Source organism: Schistocerca serialis, chromosome 8 (assembly GCF_023864345.2).
Source record: "Schistocerca serialis cubense isolate TAMUIC-IGC-003099 chromosome 8, iqSchSeri2.2, whole genome shotgun sequence".
NCBI lineage: Eukaryota > Metazoa > Arthropoda > Insecta > Orthoptera > Acrididae > Schistocerca > Schistocerca serialis.
The window spans coordinates 83021901-83042185 of record NC_064645.1 but is presented as its reverse complement, the minus strand read 5'-3'; the positions used below and the strand labels follow the sequence as shown (position 1 = coordinate 83042185).

Below are 20285 nucleotides of genomic sequence, written 5' to 3'. Positions count from 1 at the left end.
CCCAATTCTATTCAATACTTCCTCCTCAGTTATGCGATCTACCCATCTAATCTTCAGCATCCTTCTGTAGCACCACATTCTGAAAGCTTCTATTCTCTTTTTGTCTAAACTATTTATCATACACATTTCACTTCCATACATGGCTACACTCCATACAAATATGTTCATAAAAGACTTCCTGGCCCTTAAATTTGCTACTCACCACACAGCGGGGATGCCGAGTTGCAGATAGGCACAACAAAAAGATTTTCACACTTAAAGCTTTTGGCCAATGGCCTTTGTCAACAACAGGCACACATACGCACACACACATACAAGCAAACGCAGCTCACACACACGACTGCAGTCTCAGGCAACTAAAACCACACTGTGAGCAGCAGCACCACTGCATGATGGGAGCGGCAACTGAGTGGGGGTAAGGAGGGGGCTGGGGCGGGGAGGGGGAGGGATAGTATGGTGGGGATGGCAGACAATAAAGTGCTGATGGTTAGCCGGCGGGCAGGGGAGAGATGGGGAAGGGGAGGGGGGGGGGGGGTGAAGTAGCTGAAAAGGAGAGAACTAGATAATCAAAAATAAAATAAGAAAAAAAAAGATTGTGTGTCGCGGGGGAATGACGGCTATATAGTGCCGGAATGGGAGCAGGGAAGGGGCTGGATGGGTGAGGAAAGCGACTAACGAAGGTTGAGGTCAGGAGGGTTACGGGAACGTAGGATGTATTGCAGGGAAAGTTCCCACCTGTGCAGTTCAGCAAAGGTGGTGTTAATGGGAAGGATCCATTTGGCACAGGATGTGAAGTAGTCACTCAAATGAAGAATATAATGTTTGACAGCGTGTTCAGCAACAGGGTAGTCCACTTGTTTCTTGGCCATAGTTTGTTGGTGGCCATTCATGTGGACAGACAGCTTGTTGGTTGTCACGCCTACATAGGATGAAGCACAGTGGTTGCAGCTTAGCTTGTAGACCACACGACTAGTTTCATTGGTAGCCCTGCCTTTGATGAGATAGGTGATGTTAGTGACCGGACTGGAGTAAGCGGTGGTTGGAGGACGTATGGGACAGGTCTTGCGTCTAGGTCTATTACAGGGGTATGAAGCGTAAGGTAAGGGCCTGGGAGCAGGGGTAGTCCTCCCAAATGCAGGTCCAGTGTGCAAGCCATTGTGCCTCCTTGCTCTATGCAAAAAGGCAGGAAATGGGACCTGGATAAGGTGAAAGAACCAGAGGTTGTAGAAAGTTTCAGAGGCAGCATTAGGTAACAACTGGCACAAAGTGGGGGAAAGAATACAGCAGGAAAAGAATGGGTAACTTTGACAGATGAAACAGTGATGGCAGTAGGGGATGAAATAGGGCAAAAGGCAATGACTAGTATAAATCCTTGGATACCACAGTAGATGTCGAATTTAACTGATGAAAGGAGAAAATATAAAAATGCACCAGATAAAGCATGCGAAAGGGAATGCAGAAATCTAAAATAATTTTTAGCCATACTTAAAAAACAAAACAAATATTGCTCATCATATGAAGGATGAAGTATAAAATGGCCTCACCTCTCAGCAATTTGTGGGGAGTAGTACTTATCTGCAGTAATTTACATGGAATTAAATTTAGCCTGTTGGACACTTAAAAGTACACATCACAAACACTGCAGCACTGAGAATTCACAATATGTACTGAAATATTCTGAGCGGAACTCTGGCAGCTGGGCCCACTAAAACATTTAAGTCTGTACTGCAACTCGTGTTCGAGTTCTTCATCAGTCTTCCCATATCACATGAATGTCTTCCAAAGTATTTTATCTTTCAAAGAAATGTAGCATTTTCATCAAAGCTACATTTTGGCATGACAATGTGTCACACTTGATTTAAAGATATAAATTTGGTGAAGGGCAATGTACATTTCAAGACACTGATTTGTATTGTTTCTGTTAGAGCTCAGACAGGATACTTTATGAGATTACTTTTTTAGCATTCTAGAATGAAATTTTCACTCTACAGTGGAGTGAGAGCTGATATGAAACTTCCTGGCAGATTAAACCTGTGTGCCAGACCGAGACTCGAACTCGGAACCTTTGCCTTTCGCAGGCAAGTGCTCTACCAACTGAGCTACCCAGGCACTTCCCTGCAAAAGGCAAAGGCCCCGAGTTCGAATCTCGGTCCGGCACACAGTTTTAATCTGCCAGGAAATTTTTTAACATTCTAAACAATATAAAATGTAAACTTATAAGGCTGGAAATGTCACAATTAATATTCCTGGCTATTATGCCGTGGTCGAATGGATTTCACCTTCAAAATCAAACGTTTCATCCCCATCTTCAGAGGATATTTTCAAGGTGGATCGTAGCTTCTTTGAATGATCAATTCACACCCTGGCTCGCTACTGATTACAACAAAATTGTGCTTCCCCGTAGTGGCATGACGTCACAGATTTTGAATGTGTGAACAAAATCAGTGGCTGGCGACTGCCATCGCCCACTACTGGTATCTCCCCAGCACTGGGAATCCAGATGTCATTCTGGCGTTGTCCCCTGCTCCCAATCCCTTACCTCATGGCTCATACCCCTGTAATAGACCTAGATGCAAGACCTGTCCCATACATCCTTCCACCACAACCCCCTACTCCAGTCCAGTCACCAACATCACCTATCCCATCATAGGCAGGGCTACCTCTGAAACCAGTCGTGTGGTCTACAAACTTGGCTGCAAACACTGTGCTGCATTCTATGTAGGTGTGACAACCAACAAGCTGTCTGTCCGCATGAATGGCCACCAGCAAACTGTGGCCAAGAAACGAGTGGACCACCTTGTTGCTGAACACACTGCCAAACATGATATCCTTCATTTCAATGACTGCCTGTGCCATATGGATCCTTCCCACCACCACCACCACCACCTTTTCTGAACTGCACAGGTGGGAACTTTCCCTGCAATACATCCTATGTCCCTATAACCCTCCTGGCCTCAACCTTTGTTAGTTACTGTCCTCATCCATCCAGCCCCTTCCCTGCTCCCATTCCAGCACTACGTCGCCATCATTCCACCACCACAGCCAGTCACTTTTCCACCCAGTCGCCACTCCCATCATGCACTGGTGCTGCTGCCCACAGTGTGGTTTCAGTTGCCTGAGACTGCAGTCGTGTGTGTGTGTGTGTGTGTGTGTGTGTGTGTGTGTGAGTAGCAACTTTCCTTCTCATAATATTATAAACCATTTCTTTTTGGGTTTTTTTATTTCTCCTTGTATTAACGAAGTCTATAAATGAAGTTTTTGAGACGTGTGTGAGTAGCAACTTTCCTTCTCATAATATTATAAACCATTTCTTTTTGTTTTTTTTTTATTTCTCCTTGTATTAACAAAGTCTATAAATGAAGTTTTTGAGATATTTTATGTCAATAAAATAGTTTCCAATTTTGAAAAAAATTCAGGATGGAATTATGATTATTATGTAAAGGATAGATTGCTGCTCACTATATAGTGGAAATGTTGAGTCACAGATAAGCACAATAAAAAGACTGCTAAACAAGTAAGCTTTTGGCAAAAAAGACTTCTCCTGAATTAGACAACATACACACATGCACGCGCATGCACACGTGCACACACATGACCACTTTCTCTGGCTGCTGAGACCGACTGACTTAGCAGCATTTTAGTTGTGCCTGTCTGCAACTCAATGTCTCCACTATATGGTGAGTATCAATCTATGCATTTCATAATATCGTAATAGTTTCAAATTTTGATTAGTCAGAATATGTTAAAAATAAAGGAGTCTCTTTAAAAAAAATTGATGTAATCTTATATAGAGTGTGGTCTTATAGTCACCTACTTAGTCTATCTACTCTTGCGTGAAATAACTGGACACTGACTCCCATGCATGGATTAAATGTTAATGGCTTTCTTTAATGAGCTGCTGGTGTGTAAATTACTTGTGCACCAAGCTGTTCTCGATATTAAGATTTGAAGGGAAGTAGTATGAATTCCGATACAGCAGTTGAAAATCAAGTTGCTCTGGAGGTTAAGATTTGAAAGGAAGAAGAAGGAATTCCGATACAGCACTTGAGAAACTGCATATCAAAATTGGAAATTTTGCATTTAGAATGGAGCCAACTACAAAAACATGCTGGAGAATCATCGGACATTCATGGCAGCAGGTGGGGGAAGACGCGGAATTTTTTTTTTTTAAGTACTTGAGGAAACAACAGTTGCTAATGCTCTGATTGTAAATGCTATTGAAAAAGATAGCTAATTTTTTTATCAGTCAAGGAAGTCCAAAACTGATGCAAGGAACTAATCGCCAGTTATTCGAGAAAGAGTTTCTGAGAGCAGAGGGGCAGCCATGAAGGAGTGAGGCCGAATGAAATATGACATTTAACAATTCAATAGGATATCAGTACGGCTACTCAAACTCGAGAAAAAAAAGTTCCCCAAGAATTCCAGGTACGTGAAGGAAGATGGTGTCATAAGCAGCTCCAGGGGGAGGAAGGAGATGGGGATGGTGATGGGGATGGGGGTGGGGGTGGAGGTAGGGGTGAGAGTGTGGGTGTGGGAGCTTACCACAGTAATAAGTTTCCTTCGTTCTCAGTTGTGATATATTACTCATAAGCAGTAGTTTAACTGCAGTTTTTAAACATCAATAATGTGCCTAGAATAATATTCATACACACCTTGAAATATTAAGTGTTTTAAAAACTGTGATTTAGAAAAATCAGAACCATGAAATTTCAATGCTAGTTTAAAAACACAGAATTTCCTGAGATTTTATGAAATTCCTTGAGATTTCCATGATTTTTCCAGGTAAAATGTAATTCCCTAAGAATTCCAGGTTGCCAGTGGAATTGTCGCCCTGGATACGTATTTATACACTCATGATACAAATTTTACACATAAATGTATTTAAAAATAAAATGGAAAGTGCATTACTCATCCATTACTGCTAATTTTATGTATATTTTGGTAATTTAACATGGGGTGTATAACGACAAGAAAGAAAAATTGCCATATTTCCTGGTTTAAAACACGCTTTTTCTGGGTGAAAATACACTATACCCTGGGCAAAAGCACATTTTTTCTGTGTTATGTGTCAATTTATTTACCCTTGGAGCCATACAACGTATCAATCCTTTGAATGGTGAGGGTTTTACACACTGCCGCAGAGCTCCCTGGCACTCACAGCAAAAAAACAACACTTTTGGAAATATCTTTCATGCGTAGCAACATTTACAGCATATTTTGGTATTACGAAAGTATAAATTCAAATTCGTCAAATACAGCACGGCATTTTCCAAACACAGAACACAAAAAATACAAGAGGTTGTGATACCCATGCAACAATACAGAAACTGAAACCATAGTAGTGTTCCGAGTCGCCTGGCAGTGAACTTCGAATTAGGGAAAATATCGGGGCGATAACATCTATTCTCACTTTGCAAAATATGACAACTAGATGATATTTTTCATCAAGTAAAGCTAATCTTTGATATATAACACTGGTCGTCAAAATTTTTTTCCTGTCCCCCCCCCCCCCCCTCCAGATTGTGGTTAGGCAGGATCTTTTCCATGAATAAGCTGATTATGTGTGAAATTCTCAACAACTCACTTTGCACTTTTTTTAATGTATAATTATGCTTTTTGCCATCATTACTGTGCAACTTGTAATGAATGAAAGAAAGAACTAAAACAAATACGAAAACTAGCCTTGAAGATTAGTCTTTTTCAATGTGTGTCACCCTTTAAGATCTATCACACACAAAAGTGTCAGTAAAATTTTAATTGATGGTATAAATGGCTGGTCCTCTGCCTGAATTTTTTCTACGTGGTTGGTCCTCAAAGTATTATATGTTGACACTCAAATACTCCATGATTTAAGAAATTAATTGCACATTCTCACATGTAGCACAATTCATCTTGCATAGACGGAAATTTACTTTAAAAGCAATGTTTCTCAAACCACCATTCACAATATTTTCCCGTGACCTGTTAGAAATGTGCACAGTTGTGATGTCAAACTCATCAAAAGCAGTTTGCTGTTACAAAGAATTGCATAGTCTTTGTCCTAAATCTTTTGACATATATTGCTGGTGGAAGATGCAGTATGTGCACTGTGGTTTGTTATTGTGAACAGCAAATTTTCTTTGCAAGTTAAGTTTTATTTTGGTGTTGTCTTATTTATGTTTTATTGCTGCAATATTATTCTGCAGTAATGGACTAAAGTCAAATTATGTGTCTGAGTATCAGTTCTTACCTGTCAAAATTTCTGAAATTTAACTGACAACTAAAATAATGAAAAATTTCCAGAATCCTGAAAAATTCTTAAGTATTTCCTGGATTTTTCCCGGAAGCAAAAATTCCTGATTTTTCATGGATCTCCCATGCAATAATGCCAACAAAACCATTTCAGACAATTGTCATGTGCACATGAAGGATTTTGAATTTCCTACTATAATACGCTTGATATGCTTACTAGATGAAGATAATATTCTCCTATAAAATAGTGGTGAAGCAGATAATAGCAAGATCTGCACACCAGAACACTAAATCCATCTGAGTCCTCGCTTAGGTGTGAAGATCTCCATGTAATTATTATTTTCCTGTCTCGTATGGTGTTTATGTCAGTCACATTTCAACTGAAACTGATTTTTGATTTTAACACTAAGTATCATTAAGAACTAAAACTACTGGGAAACGAGTACCAAAACTTAAATATGTTTGAAGAGGCCTTAACAATATGTGCAATTCCATACAAAGTATGCTTGCTTTTGTTGAATGAATACTTTACATACGTTAGCTGTACTGCCACAGAAGATGGTTGCATAAGAAGAAGGAAGTGAAAGTAATCAAAATAAGCCAGCATCATGTACTACAAGTCAGATCAACGAGAGATACTTTTGAAGTGATAAACATGCCAGACAAAGATTCTTGATCAGTTTGTGAATATGTTGACACTATTTAAGGTTGCTACCCAGCTGAACCACAAAGACATTTTACTCACAGTGCTTCATTTAGTATGTGGCTATTAACTTCTATTACAGGTACCAGTAGGTCATTTTTAATTGTTTAAATGTTATATCATCAGTACTTTTAAGATTAAGACTTTAGCTATTGGCTATGAACAAGTCGTAGAATTGTTCACTTATCACTCGTTTATGTTTGGAATAACTGAATTTGAGCTCTTGTTTACATTTGTATCACGGCAAAGGGTGTACAGTAGTAGAGTTAGCGAGTTTCAGGTATACCATTGCCAGTTAGGAGGGGGAAAGAACATAAGAAAATTGAGTGAATGGACCTATTTGTGAATGAAATTTTGTAAGGGCGACAACAATGATAATTTATTATTATTTGAGAGTAATTTCTGTTGTCAAAGGAACTACTTTATGTTACATCTACATTACACCATTACACAATCTGTAAGTTACTTATTTAAACTTACCAGCCAGAAAGCTTCTTTTGCACAAATTCTTTTATTAAATCTCCAGTGTCCGACTTCCAGATGTAAAGATTTGGTCCTCCCTGTGGATTTGCTGGGGTAACTGCAAAAAAGAAATTCCCCAGAAGCAATATTAAATTTCTAACATTTTGGATGCTTCCCATTAACATTTCATAAGCAAACCACCTATGAACACACAGGTAGCCTCTGAAACTTCCTGACAGATTAAAAGGGTGTGCTGGACGGAGACTAAAACTCAGGACCTTTGCCTTTGCCTGTCAGGAAGTTTCATATCAGCGCACACTCAGCTGCAGAGTGAAAACCTCATTCAGGTAGCCTCTGATTCATAGAAACAATTTTTTTTTCAATGGTGAATTTTAAGATAGTCAAGGTTGTAGTTGTAGTGTGTCGAAAATATCATGACATATGCTATAACACTGGAAAAAGATTACACCACAATTTTTTGACTCTAAGCCACCCATCACCATCAAATGAATTTGACGATGTTCAGAACGTGCCTCAGTATGAATTTCTTAATGAAGCATATTGTGCAGGACCTTTAGAGTGGAATGACATAACCAGAATAAGGAAAGGGAGGGGAGGGGGAACTATGTGAGAGGTGTGCTGGGAAAGGGTCATTACTCATTAGGCCCAGAAAAACTTGTGCTTTAGTCTCGGCAATGACTGAAACTTTGGAAATAATTACCCAAAGACTAATGTTCATGGGTCAATCCATTTAAAATCACCCAATATGAATAAAATTTGTTGCTCAACATTTTTGATTTTCTTGATTTTTTTATCATGAGTTCCCTTTAGGCAGGCATTCACAAAACACTGTTTTAAAAATTTTTATAAGTCATAGTTTTTTTCTGGCAGCAATTTTTACAATAGCGGTTGGGCAAATTTTAGTGGAAATCGACGTTTGCGGAAAGTTTTATTTTAAAAGATATCAGAATAATTCAAAAACCAGTGTGCTCAGCATGAAATGAACTTCAGGCATAATTTTTTAAATTGTTCTATCATGCAAGAGAGTCACTCAAACTCTTTCTGTAAAGACTCTGAAAAAATTTATCAATATTCACTTTTTAAGGCCTTCAATTTTCATGAAGGAAGAGAGACTCACTAATAACATGTTATCTATATTTGTGTACTTACATAACTACCTGCAGTAAAAGTTGCAGTCCTGAGAATGCAATCCTGTTTTTTTTTTTTTTTAGAGCTTTTCAAAAATGGCCAAAACCCTTCTAACGTCAATTTTCGCAGGTCAATATCTAAAAAGGGACTGAATGAAAAGAAGTGAAAATTTTACAGAATGTTCTTTATTCTCATGGGAATATCTCACAAAAAAATCATGACTGAGACTCAACTACATTGAGAGTAATAGAGCAGCAAATTTCAGTAAAAACGCTACCCCTCTACATGCTCGTGCAGTGCCAAGTTAGCAAACAAGGGCTTGAAATTATTACGGTTGACATTGGTCAAATGATGTTTAAATCATTACATACAATAAATGATCAAATATTTCTACTTTTAAATAACAATGGGCAGAGATAACAATTGGTAAGAGTTCTAATTCTTAAAATTGACGGTAGATTTGTTGTACTACACTTGCTTACAGTATACACATAATAATGTTTCTCCATGTATACAGATTTAAAACTTCAGTTGTAACTTCTTTCCCGGTGCAATTTTCTTTAGGGAGTTAAACAAACACAATGTTTCATTGCATAGTTTATCAGTTATGTTGTGTGTTCTACCAGACACTGTTGCAAGTTCCAGCGGAGTCAGCTTTCGTACTATTTTATTTGCAGGCACACAAGCAGTGTCATTTTTGGAAAGTTGAAAGGCAGTTCTTGGACTAGAAGGGTGAAAGAAATGCACTAAAACATCATTGTTATCTTCACTTTTCTCTTCAGTTTTTCCAAGCCACCGCTTCTCATCATACATACAAACAACAAAATTGTTATTTGTAAAAGATGATACATTTGTAAAGAGTATTGAAGCTTGATGATCACCAAAGCTGGAGCCTTTGGAAGTAACAAAACATCTTACAAATATATATCTAATTCCAGTAATATTCTGTTGACAGTATTTGAACAAATCATGTGGAGGCAGGATCTGTTCTGTGTAAGGTCTTTGAAGGGAAGCTCGTGTAACTTCTCTTTTTGTTGTTCCACCTATCCCATCGCAAGAATTCTTTCCGTGTGATGAGGCAAAGAAATTCCACTCTGCTGGTAAACCAAAATCATTTTTGTGTTGGCAGATATTAATGAAGTTATTCATATTTTTGTACTGGCTGCTTGCGCCAAAAGTAGATTATCTTTTCAACATTACTATGATATTCTTAATTTCTCTAATGAGGTGATGTTGAAATGCATACACAGTCGTGGTATTATGTTCTAGATGGTCTCTAATTACACAAATAGATTTGCAACACACGTTGTCTTCTTTTTTAAAGTAGATGACAAACGGATGCAGTGTCGCTTGTGCATTAGCCCAGTGAAAACTTTGAATTTCATCCTGTACTGTAAATATATAGTTTTCTGAAAAAACACCAATCACTAAACAGTGGGTTTCTTTCAGGTTTTCTTTCGTTTCCTTAAAATATTGAGCTTGAGCTTTTGAGATAAAGTGATGGGATTTTAAAAGCACCAGCTTATCGACAAGAGACTAAAAATTCTTCACTGGGCATTACCTGTGTAATAAGCTCAACTCCATCAGTTTGTACCCATTGTTTGAAAACTACTTCATCATATGTCATCATATGTCAGGTTCATTTTTTAAGACATCAAGTAGGGTATCTGGTCCAGGACATCCTGCACATAAGTGAAGCATACATTTTTCATTATCAATATCACATACCATGAAAGCTATCAGGTCTTTATAATTTGCATTAAGCTTTGCTCCTTCCATCATAAGCTTTGTGTTTTGGTGATGCTATCAAACGCATACAGTACGAGTTCCTGATGAACCCGGAAGAACACACGACTTTGGTCGTAGAACACAAAACATAGAGTGGCCAACTTTGTTATCTGGGTATTTTTGTTTATACAGGCTGTAGAGCTCATTCAGCAAGAGAAGAATTAACATTTTCTGCTTCTGCACCTTAACATTGTCAATCACAGTTGAAACACATTCCTTTTTACCAGGATACATGTGACTATTGTCATCATCCTCATAAAATTCTTTAACACTATTAATAACAACTTCACTTATTTTGTTGGCACCTTGTCTTTTCAAAAGATGTGGTAAGATACCTTGATCCATAATTAGCTGCCTAGTTAACTTCACCATGTACTCAGATGCACCAAATTCCTCGATCATTTTTTTCTTTGACCATGATCTTGGCAAGAGGCTAATTATCTTAATTTTGTCATCTTTACTGGAAACTTTGAATTTTTCTTTCATTTTGGTAATAAGTATATCATACTCACTTTGTACATTTTCTGTACTATTTCCATTCTGAGCATCTAAGTCATTGTGGAAAGATTCTTCCAATTTTCGCTTGACAGCACATGTAATTTTATCAGTTTTTCTTTGTAAAGCTGATAGTCGCTGGTCTTTGTTGAGCTTTGTTATTTTACGTAAAGGAGATAATTCCAAAGTTTCACAGATTGATTCTACTTGATACAAAGGATCATCCTCAACCAATTCAAAAGGCTCAGGAAGAAATTCAGGATCATTCTCAACACTAATTGCCACTTTTTCAGCTGGTTTATTTACAAATATTCTTGATGCGCAAGTTGGGCATAGAGCTTGTCCAGGAATTAGGTTAATATCCACATTTTTTTTGTTTAGGTGTTTAACTAGTATTTTATGCAAACCATTTTTAATTGGCTTTTTGTGAGTACCAAATGGGTCACAACACTTTTTACCAAAAATGTGGTTGTATTTGCATAAATATTTATATTTGTGGTAATAACAAATATTAGAAATTTCTTTCTAAATTCTTAATTTTAACAAACATTGTTCTTCAGCTGGCAAGTCACTCACTCTTATTAATTCTTGATGCACTTTCTTCTTGTAGTGTTGTTTATGGCACTGTTCACTTATTAGTTCACCCACAAAACAACTCATTTCAATACTTGAAAAATCTACTATTCTTGAAAACAGTTGAAGATGGGAGGCTTCAGATCTACACTTACAAAACTCTTATTCACTTGTTTATTGTCTTGGGTCCTGGAAAGAAAGTAATATGAAAAGTAACTCCAATGGAATTCACAAAGTGTCTGGTAGAACCCACAACATAATTGATAAACTATGCAATGAAATATTGTGTTTGTTTAACTCCCTAATGAAAATTGCAGCTGGCAAGTAGTTACAACTGAAGTTTTAAATCTGTATACATGGAGAAACATTACTATGTGTATACTGTACACAAGTGTAGCACAACAAACGTATCGTTAATTTTAAGAATTAGAACTCTTACCAATTGTTACCTCTGCCCATTGTTATTTAAAAGTAGAAATATTTGATCATTTATTGTATGTAATGATTTAAACATCATTTGGCCAATGTCAACCGTAATAATTTCAAGCCCTTGTTTGCTAACTTGGCACTGCACGAGCATGTAGAGGGGTAGCGTTTTTACTGAAATTTGCTGCTCTATTGCTCTCAATGTAGTTGAGTCTCAGTCATAATTTTTTTGTGAGATATTCCCATGAGAATAAAGAGCATTCTGTAAAATTTTCATTTGTTTTCATTCAGTCCCTTTTTAGATACTGACCTGCGAAAATTGATGTTAGAAGGGTTTTGGCCATTTTTGAAAAGCTCTAGAAAAAACAGGAGTGCATTCTCAGGACTGCAACTTTTACTGCAGGTAGTTATGTAAGTACACAACACAGAGATAACATATTATTAGTGAGTCTCTCTTCCTTCATGAAAATTGAAGGCCCTAAAAAGTGAAGATTGATAAATTTTTTCAGTCTTTACAGAAAGAGTTTGAGTGACTCTCTTGCATGATAGAACAATTAAAAAAAATTATGCCTGAAGTTCATTTCATGCTGAGCACACCGGTTTTTGAATTATTCTGATATCTTTTAAAATAACATGACAATTAAACTTTCCGCAAACGTCGATTTACACTAAAATTTGCCCAACCGCCATTGTAAAAACGGCTGCCAGAAAAAAAACTATGACTTATAAAAATTTTTAAAACAGTGTTTTGTGAATGTCTGTCTATAGGGAAGTCATGATAAAAAAAAATCAAAAAAATCAAAAATGTTGAGCAACATCGCCTGTGTGATTTGAAATGGATTGACCCTCATTTGAGTTAGCTAATGTCAGATTGCTAATGTCAGATTGCGAATATATAAAGGGTGTTAAAGATGCTGTACAAGTTACAATACTCTGTGCTAGTGCATTAATGATGTGCTTCCTTTTGACTGTTGCCCCCATCCCCTTTCATTGTTCAGATCGCTGGGGAGCCATCAAGTTCAGTAGTAGTGTATACTAATTAAATATAGCAATATTTTGAAAATGACAATTGCTACTCACCATACAGCGGAGATGCTGAGTCGCCGATAGGTACAACAAAAAGGCTGTCAGAAAGTGAGCTTAGGCCTTCATCAGAAATAAACAACACACACACACACACACACACACACACACACGCGCGCGCGTGCCCAACTTGCAGACAGACTATGGTCGTGGTCGCGTGCATGTGCGTGTGGGCGCGCGCGCGCATTCCAACAAAGGCCTTGTTGACCAAAAGCTCATTTTCTGACAGTCTTTAGCTTGTGCTTATCGATGACTCAGTATCTCCGCTATACGGTGTGTAGCAGCTACTCCTCCAGTACCTTCCCCTGTCTAATTAAATGTAGGTCATACGTTCTGTCATGTCTGACAGTATTGCTGAAGGTATGCAAAGTGTGCTGTAAGTCTTTGTTAGGCTTGCTCTAGCAAAGAGAAAATAACAACAAACAAATATCAAATAGAAGTACACCCTACAATCATGACTACTCATTGGTGTATCAGGCAAATGGAGATAAGACTGTTTTATGCAACTTTAGCATACACGTAACTTAATAATTATCATTCAAAAAACATTTGCAGGGACTGGTGCTGACTGATGCATTTCTTTATATGCGTGAGCGGGAGATGTGAACCACATACCCTCAGGATTTCCTGAAAAGGAAGCCTTACAGCTTTAGATCAAACACTGAAACAGTTCAGTGTTATGAGGTACAAAGAAGCCACTGGATTACCACTCTACTGTATACAGAACAGGAGGTGGCAGCATTTATGAACTCCTGTATGCAATCCTCAAGAGTTAGGAGTGTCCATATTATCAGCCACTGGAAAATTTGGATACTGCAAAAACTTCAAGGAGCTTTTTTTTTTTTTTTTTTTGCTGTACATATGCTAGAAAGGACATTCTGGAATAGGGGATAGGGGAGAGCCAGAGAAGACCTGCAATACAAGACCACATGTGAATACAGCCACTCCGAGGTGTATCAGTAAGAACTGAAATGAAGAAAGGAATTACCTGGAGAAGTAATTAAGTACTCAGCACAACAGAAGGCAGAATGGACACACACATTGTTGTGCATACATGTAGATTAGAATAGAATATTTTCATTCACCTTTCAGTTTTTTTCATACAACTGGCTTCGTCAAAGTATACAGTGGTGTCAAGTTTTATACAATAATCAATTACATGTACAGAAAATAAAAAGGGAAAACACATATTATAATGTTTACTTTCTAGGAATTCTTCAACTGAATAGAATTCATTGCGTGTAATATGTTCTTACATGGCACTGTACAAGCTGAGTATGGCAGCTTACTGAAAAATTTTATGCTCAAGTATTTATAGTTATTATGGACTAGGTAATGTCATTATGCCAAGACATTTAAAGTGGTTTCTACAGGACTATTTGGTGATAATCCTACTAAATATTTGATTGTCATCTTCTGCCATTTGAAAACACGTATAGTTCCTGGGGTATTGCCCCAGAGCAATATTCCATATACAGATGACAAATGAAGAGAGCAAAATATGAGTGGAGCTAGAACTGTTTGCTCATACTGTTCCTTAATTTATACAATAAAAAGGACATGAGCTAGTGTGCTGCACAGATGGTTTTTGGCCTATGAACAGTCCGAATAGTTTTACTGTTTTATTTTAATTTTTGGTTATCTTTTGATTAAAAATTATTTCTTATGTTTTTGTTTGGTTTATGCACAGCTGATTGGCCTGACTTAAATAATTAGTTATTTTCATTACTCCTCTGTTGTTAGGTAGTACACTTTGTAAATTCTCAGCTGTGATTATTAATGTCACATCAGCAGCATGTAGTATGTTTTTACATGTCACCTAACTTGAAAAGTGATTAATGCAGACAACAGAAAGGAAAGGTCCAAGAACAGAGCCTTGGGGTATTCCTCTTTTTATCAGGAGTATTGGTGATCTCTGCTTATACGCATAAACAAGCTGTAACCTACTGCTTAAATAAGATTTGAATAAACTGCGTGATTTATCTTCTATGCCACAATACTGTAACATATTGATGCTTATGCCTTGTGACACTGAGTCAAATGCTTTGTTAGGTCAGTATGTGTTTCAGACATAGATAGGCTTTTTTTCATCCCCTCAAACATTATTCACCCAAGCTTCAAATGCTTTTACAGTAGATATGTGAGACCTGCATCTGAATTGTTGATCATTTAAAATTTTGTTGCTTTCAAAATACGTGTATATCTATTTATGAATACAATTTTCTATTATCCTGGGTATGATTGGTACTTTTGAAATGAGTCTGTAATTACTTAGGAGGTTTTATCGCCTTTTTTATACATAGGTAATGTAACTGTGAGCTTGAAGTATTCTGGGAAAATTCCTTCATCTAGTACTATGTCAAACAGTGCGAGAAGTGGTATTTTGATTTCCTTTGCTATACACTTTGTGAAGAAACTACAGAGTGCAAAATAGTCTTCTGTTTTAAAATTGCTCAGTTTACATAGTGATTTATAAACGTCATTTAAAGTGATTGGGTTCAAATAAATTTCTCACTTGTATGTTTTGCATGAGTTAGCAGGGATTCTGCACCTAATGTAGAATTATTGAGTGGAGTGGTAGTGCTGGCACTATTCAAAAAAATATTCACTAAGTGTATCACAGTCAACAGGGATACTGTTTTCTTTATTGATACTATTAATTTCCCTTTTCATGAGTTCCAAGCTGCTTTACAATTATTTTTGGAATTTAAAATATACTCATCATTTACATTGTGCCTAGCATTTTTTATTTTGGATCTGTAGGGTTTTCTCATGTTTATGTAATTTTTCTTTTCAGTCATTTTTATGAAACTTATCTTTCACAATTCATAGCAGTATCCTAAGTTTTTTTAGGTTGTGGAGTGTACCAGTTGCTGGTATGATGCTGCTTATGTGTAATATCAGTATGATATCGTTTGGTTATAGTGGGGCACATCTTTTCTACTATGCACTTAATCTCAGTCAAGAAAATGGAAAAGCATTTGTCAAAACCTTTTGTTATTATCCATTATGAGAGCAATCTATTTTCTTTAACTGATCTGTCTCCTAGCAGTCTACATCACTTCTCATCCTCCAGTACTGAGAGCTGAATTTTTAATTTGAAGCCACAGCCCTGCGTGATCTGGCATTCCTAATTCTATGACATCATATTCAAGAGAGTCTCTGTGTACATTACTAATTACATTTATGATCAACTACAATTATAAATTTATGCTGTTTATATTTGGCTAACTGCAATATTAAAGTACCAAGTTTCTCTATAAATACAATCACATCAGAGCCTGGAGTTCAATAAAATGAGACAATTACAATTTGTGGGGTGCAATGAAGGAACCTCCCTGAAGATTGTGACAGCAAGATAAACGAGAACTGCAATCGGGCGCACCCCAGGCAACGTTAATCTATCAGTGGCTAATCCTTCAACAATCGGAACAGACTTCTGAGAAAATGAAAACCAATAAGACCCTACCCAAACGGTCTTTTCTAAGGCCACTTGTGACAATGTCGATAAACACTGAAGGAATATAGAAAGACAAAGAAGTTTTATTATCTGACCTGTGTAATGAATATCAATGTGACTTCCTCCTGATTCAAAACACTCATCGGGGCAGTACACAGACCCACACACAAAATAGATGGAATGAAGATGATCTTGGAGAGACCACATAAACGGTACAGTAGTGCCATCTTCGCCAGGCCAGGAATTAGAGTCACTTCTGCATCACTGACTGACAGGCAAGACATTGAGATATTAACCATTCGAACTCAGCAGTATAACGTTACCTCTGTGTACAAACCCCCAGAATCAGGTTTTGTCTTCACTGAGCCTGGCAATTTCAGTTACCAAGACTTTAATTTTGTATTGGGCAATTTCAACTGTCAGAGCACTACATGGGGCTATAAAGAAACTAACAGCAGCAGAGTGGAACTGGAGACCTGGGCTGAGGTAGACGATCTACTGCTCATACATGACCCGAAACTGCCAAGCTCCTTTAATAGTGGCAGATGGAAGAAAGGGTACAATCTCGATAACATCTTTGTTAGCAAGAAACTCGCTGGCCAATGTGGAAAACTGATTGGGGAGCCAATTCCCCATACGCAGCATCGGCCCATCCCATACGCAGCATTGGCCCATAATTTGCACGGTCAATGCAGTTGTTAAGCCTGAACAAGTTCTTTTCAAAAGAAGGTCAATTGGAAGAAAAATAGCGAGCTCATTGATGTAGAAATAACAAAAATCCCCCCACAACCTGAGATGTACGACTCTTGTCAAACTCGTTCACAAGGTGTCTAGGAAAACAATACCACGAGTATGCAGAACACAGTATATTATGGGACTGTCTGAGGACGCAAAGCCACTACTGGAGAGATACCAGAAGCTCTTCGATAACGACCCATTTGATGATGAGATACTTCTAGCAGGCGATGAACTCATGTCAGTCATAGCTGAGAACTGCAAAGCCAAATGGTGTGACCTCATGGAGAACCTGGACATGAAAGTAAACAGTAGGCGGGCTTGGAAACTGTTAAAGAACCTTAACGGTGACGCCACGAAGTCAAATGATAAATTTACTAACGTCACGGCAGACTAAGTCGCCACTACACTCCTTATGAATGGCAAAACCCACGGAAGAAAGTACCAGGAGCCATTAGCACATGATCCGGCAGAGGAAAATCATCACCTCAAGGCACCATTTACAATGTCAGAACTTACTGCAGCCATTTCCAGCTTGAAGATTAACAGAGCTCTGGTATCGATGAACTTAAGAGTTGAGCAAATTAAAAGTTTTGGAAGTAATACCCTACAGTGGCTGCTAGATTTGATAAACGCATATGTAGAAAGGCTCCATATTCCAAATATGTGGAGGAAAGCCTGAGTGGTTGCACTTCTGAAACCAGGAAAGGACTCTGATGATCCAAAAAACTTCCGACTTGTGTCTCTTTTATGTCACTGTTTTAAGATCTTGGAACGCCTGACGCTAAGTCACATAGAAAGCGTCTTGGAACAACAGATCATCCCACAGCAGGCAGGTTTCCGACCAGGCAAATCGTGCTGCGGTCAAGTCCTGAAACTGACCCAACATATCGAGGATGGGTTTGAGAGGAAAGAAATCACGGGAGTGGCATTCATAGACCTTTCAGCTGCATGTGATACTGTAAACCAGCAGAGGCTTCTTAGGAAAGTATATAATGTGACACGAGATTACCATTTAACATCACTGATAAGTACTTTCCTGCATAATAGATTTTTCGTCTGTCTCCAGGGCAAGAAGAGCAGGTGGAGAAATCAGAGGAATGGCCTACCTCAGGGAAGCGTCCTCGCCCCAGCTCTGTATAATATATATACAAATGACCAACCAGTGCGAAACATCACATGCCAATTTATGTATGCCGACAACACTGCAGTTGCAGCCCAAGGTAACAATTTTACGGATGTAGATGAGAAATTAACCAGTACCGTGGAAGCTCTCTCCCAGTATTATGAGGCAAACCACCTAAGGCCGAACTCTTCCAAGACACAGGTCTGTTTATTTCATTTAAAGAACACGGAGGCAAATTGTGAATTAAATGTAATATGGAGGTGAACGTCTCGAGCACTGTAAAACGCCCAAATACCTTGGTGTCACGTTGGACCGCACACTGACCTATACACATCATTGTAATGCCACAAAGGAAAAAGTCTCAACTAGAAACAACATCATCAGGAAACTAACCAGCAGATCCTGGGGTGCAAACCCAAAAGTCCTGAGAACTTCAGCCCTTGCGCTCAGTGTGTCAGCCGCGGAATACGCCGCTCCAGTATGGTCTGCATCAACACATGCGAGAAAAGTTGATGTCGAGGTGAATGAAATGGCACGGATTGTTACCGGATGCGAGGCCAACCCCAGTGCACAATCATGGGGATCGCACCGCCCAACATATGACATGACATCGCTGCCGAAGCCGAAAAAACCAAGCAAGAAAAGGACATGCGTCACCCTTTATATGGACACCAGCCTGCTGACTGATGGCTTTGTTCGAGGAAGAGATTCCTGTCACGTACCCGAGCCCTGGAAGGGTCGGCTGCAGAGAATCGTGTGAAAAGGTGGGAAATCGACCTGAGAAACCCCAATAAAGATGTAAAAGAAGAACTGGTGCCTGGTGGAGACCTATCATACACAGTCTGGAGAACCCTAAACCGCATGAGGGTAGAAGTGCCAACGTGCAAGACAAACCTGCAGCAATGGGGTTTCCTAAAAGAGAATGAGAACATAACTCTGTCTATGTGGTTCTGTCCAGGATCCTCAACACCTGCCTATCTGTCCATATTTAGACCAGCCCTGCACAATGAATGACTTATTGGAGGCAAATGACAAGGCCATACTGGCTGCTGATTTTTGGAAGTCTGAAGTCTAGTTCCGGACACAGAAAGTAAATAAGTATTACAATTTGTGTGTGCATTAGCATACCAGCTACTTCAAATATGCCTTCAAGGCATATTCTGCTAAGGTCTATGATTGAGCAATGTAAAATTACTTTTAATGTAGATTGAGACCCAACCAAGTAGCACGCTTTTTCTGCAGTAGATAGTAACTAGCAAGTGTACATGAGGAACACACAGGTCTATTTCAGACTCACTCACCAAGTGTTCACTGATACACAAAACACTGCAGTTAATTTTATCAAGCCAGTATTGTTGATCACTGACTTTACCTCTAAGAGATTGTACATTTACACGAAGAAAGAGAACTTTGGTACAGAAAGGTATTTTGATTTCACCATGTCTTACACAATCATTTATTTTCACTGGATGATCTAAAACGCACCATTGTCTAAATGAATTAGTCTGCTGCAGTTTTCTCTTAATGTGGTTCCTACCCTTCCTTCCCTTGTAATGCAGTTTTCCCTTATAAATGAGGTATACTAACATGCACAGAAAGACTGTCTTTTAAAATGAGACTGTTGCATTCACAAATTTCATGTACAATTATGTTTATCTTTTGACACACAAGTTTCTCATGTTCAGTGTGCTGAGTTTTCTCAAGTCTACTAATATCTATTACATTTCATTTTGCGAAGTGGAGTATAGTTGTGTGATTTTTAACATTGGTTTTAAGGATCTCTTTGTTAACACATGAATTAAAAATCAGGTCATGTCTATGAGGTATCATCGCAACAACAGTGTTTTCATCTTGTTCATGCCTAAAAAATTCTTCAAACCTGTTATACAATTTTTGGCTTCATTGTTTGCACCAATCACATAAACAACAAAGTCACTATCCTTCTGTACATTCTTATGTTTTGAGAGGTCTTCAATAATGTTTTTCATTTTCGTGCCGAATTTCACAATGCCGGTTGCACAAACGTTCATATTAATGGCCTGTAAAATGCTATC

General features: G+C 38.2%; 1 protein-coding gene across 1 annotated transcript in view; it reads right to left on the bottom strand.

The window, feature by feature from the left end:
- Positions 1-20285, bottom strand: part of LOC126416712 (eukaryotic translation initiation factor 2A) — a 167589-nt gene that overhangs the window by 106105 nt on the left and 41199 nt on the right. Inside the window, exon 4 of the mRNA XM_050084523.1 lies at positions 7415-7514. Within this exon, the coding sequence (XP_049940480.1) occupies positions 7415-7514 (100 nt within the window). The remainder of the gene's footprint in view (positions 1-7414; positions 7515-20285) is intronic.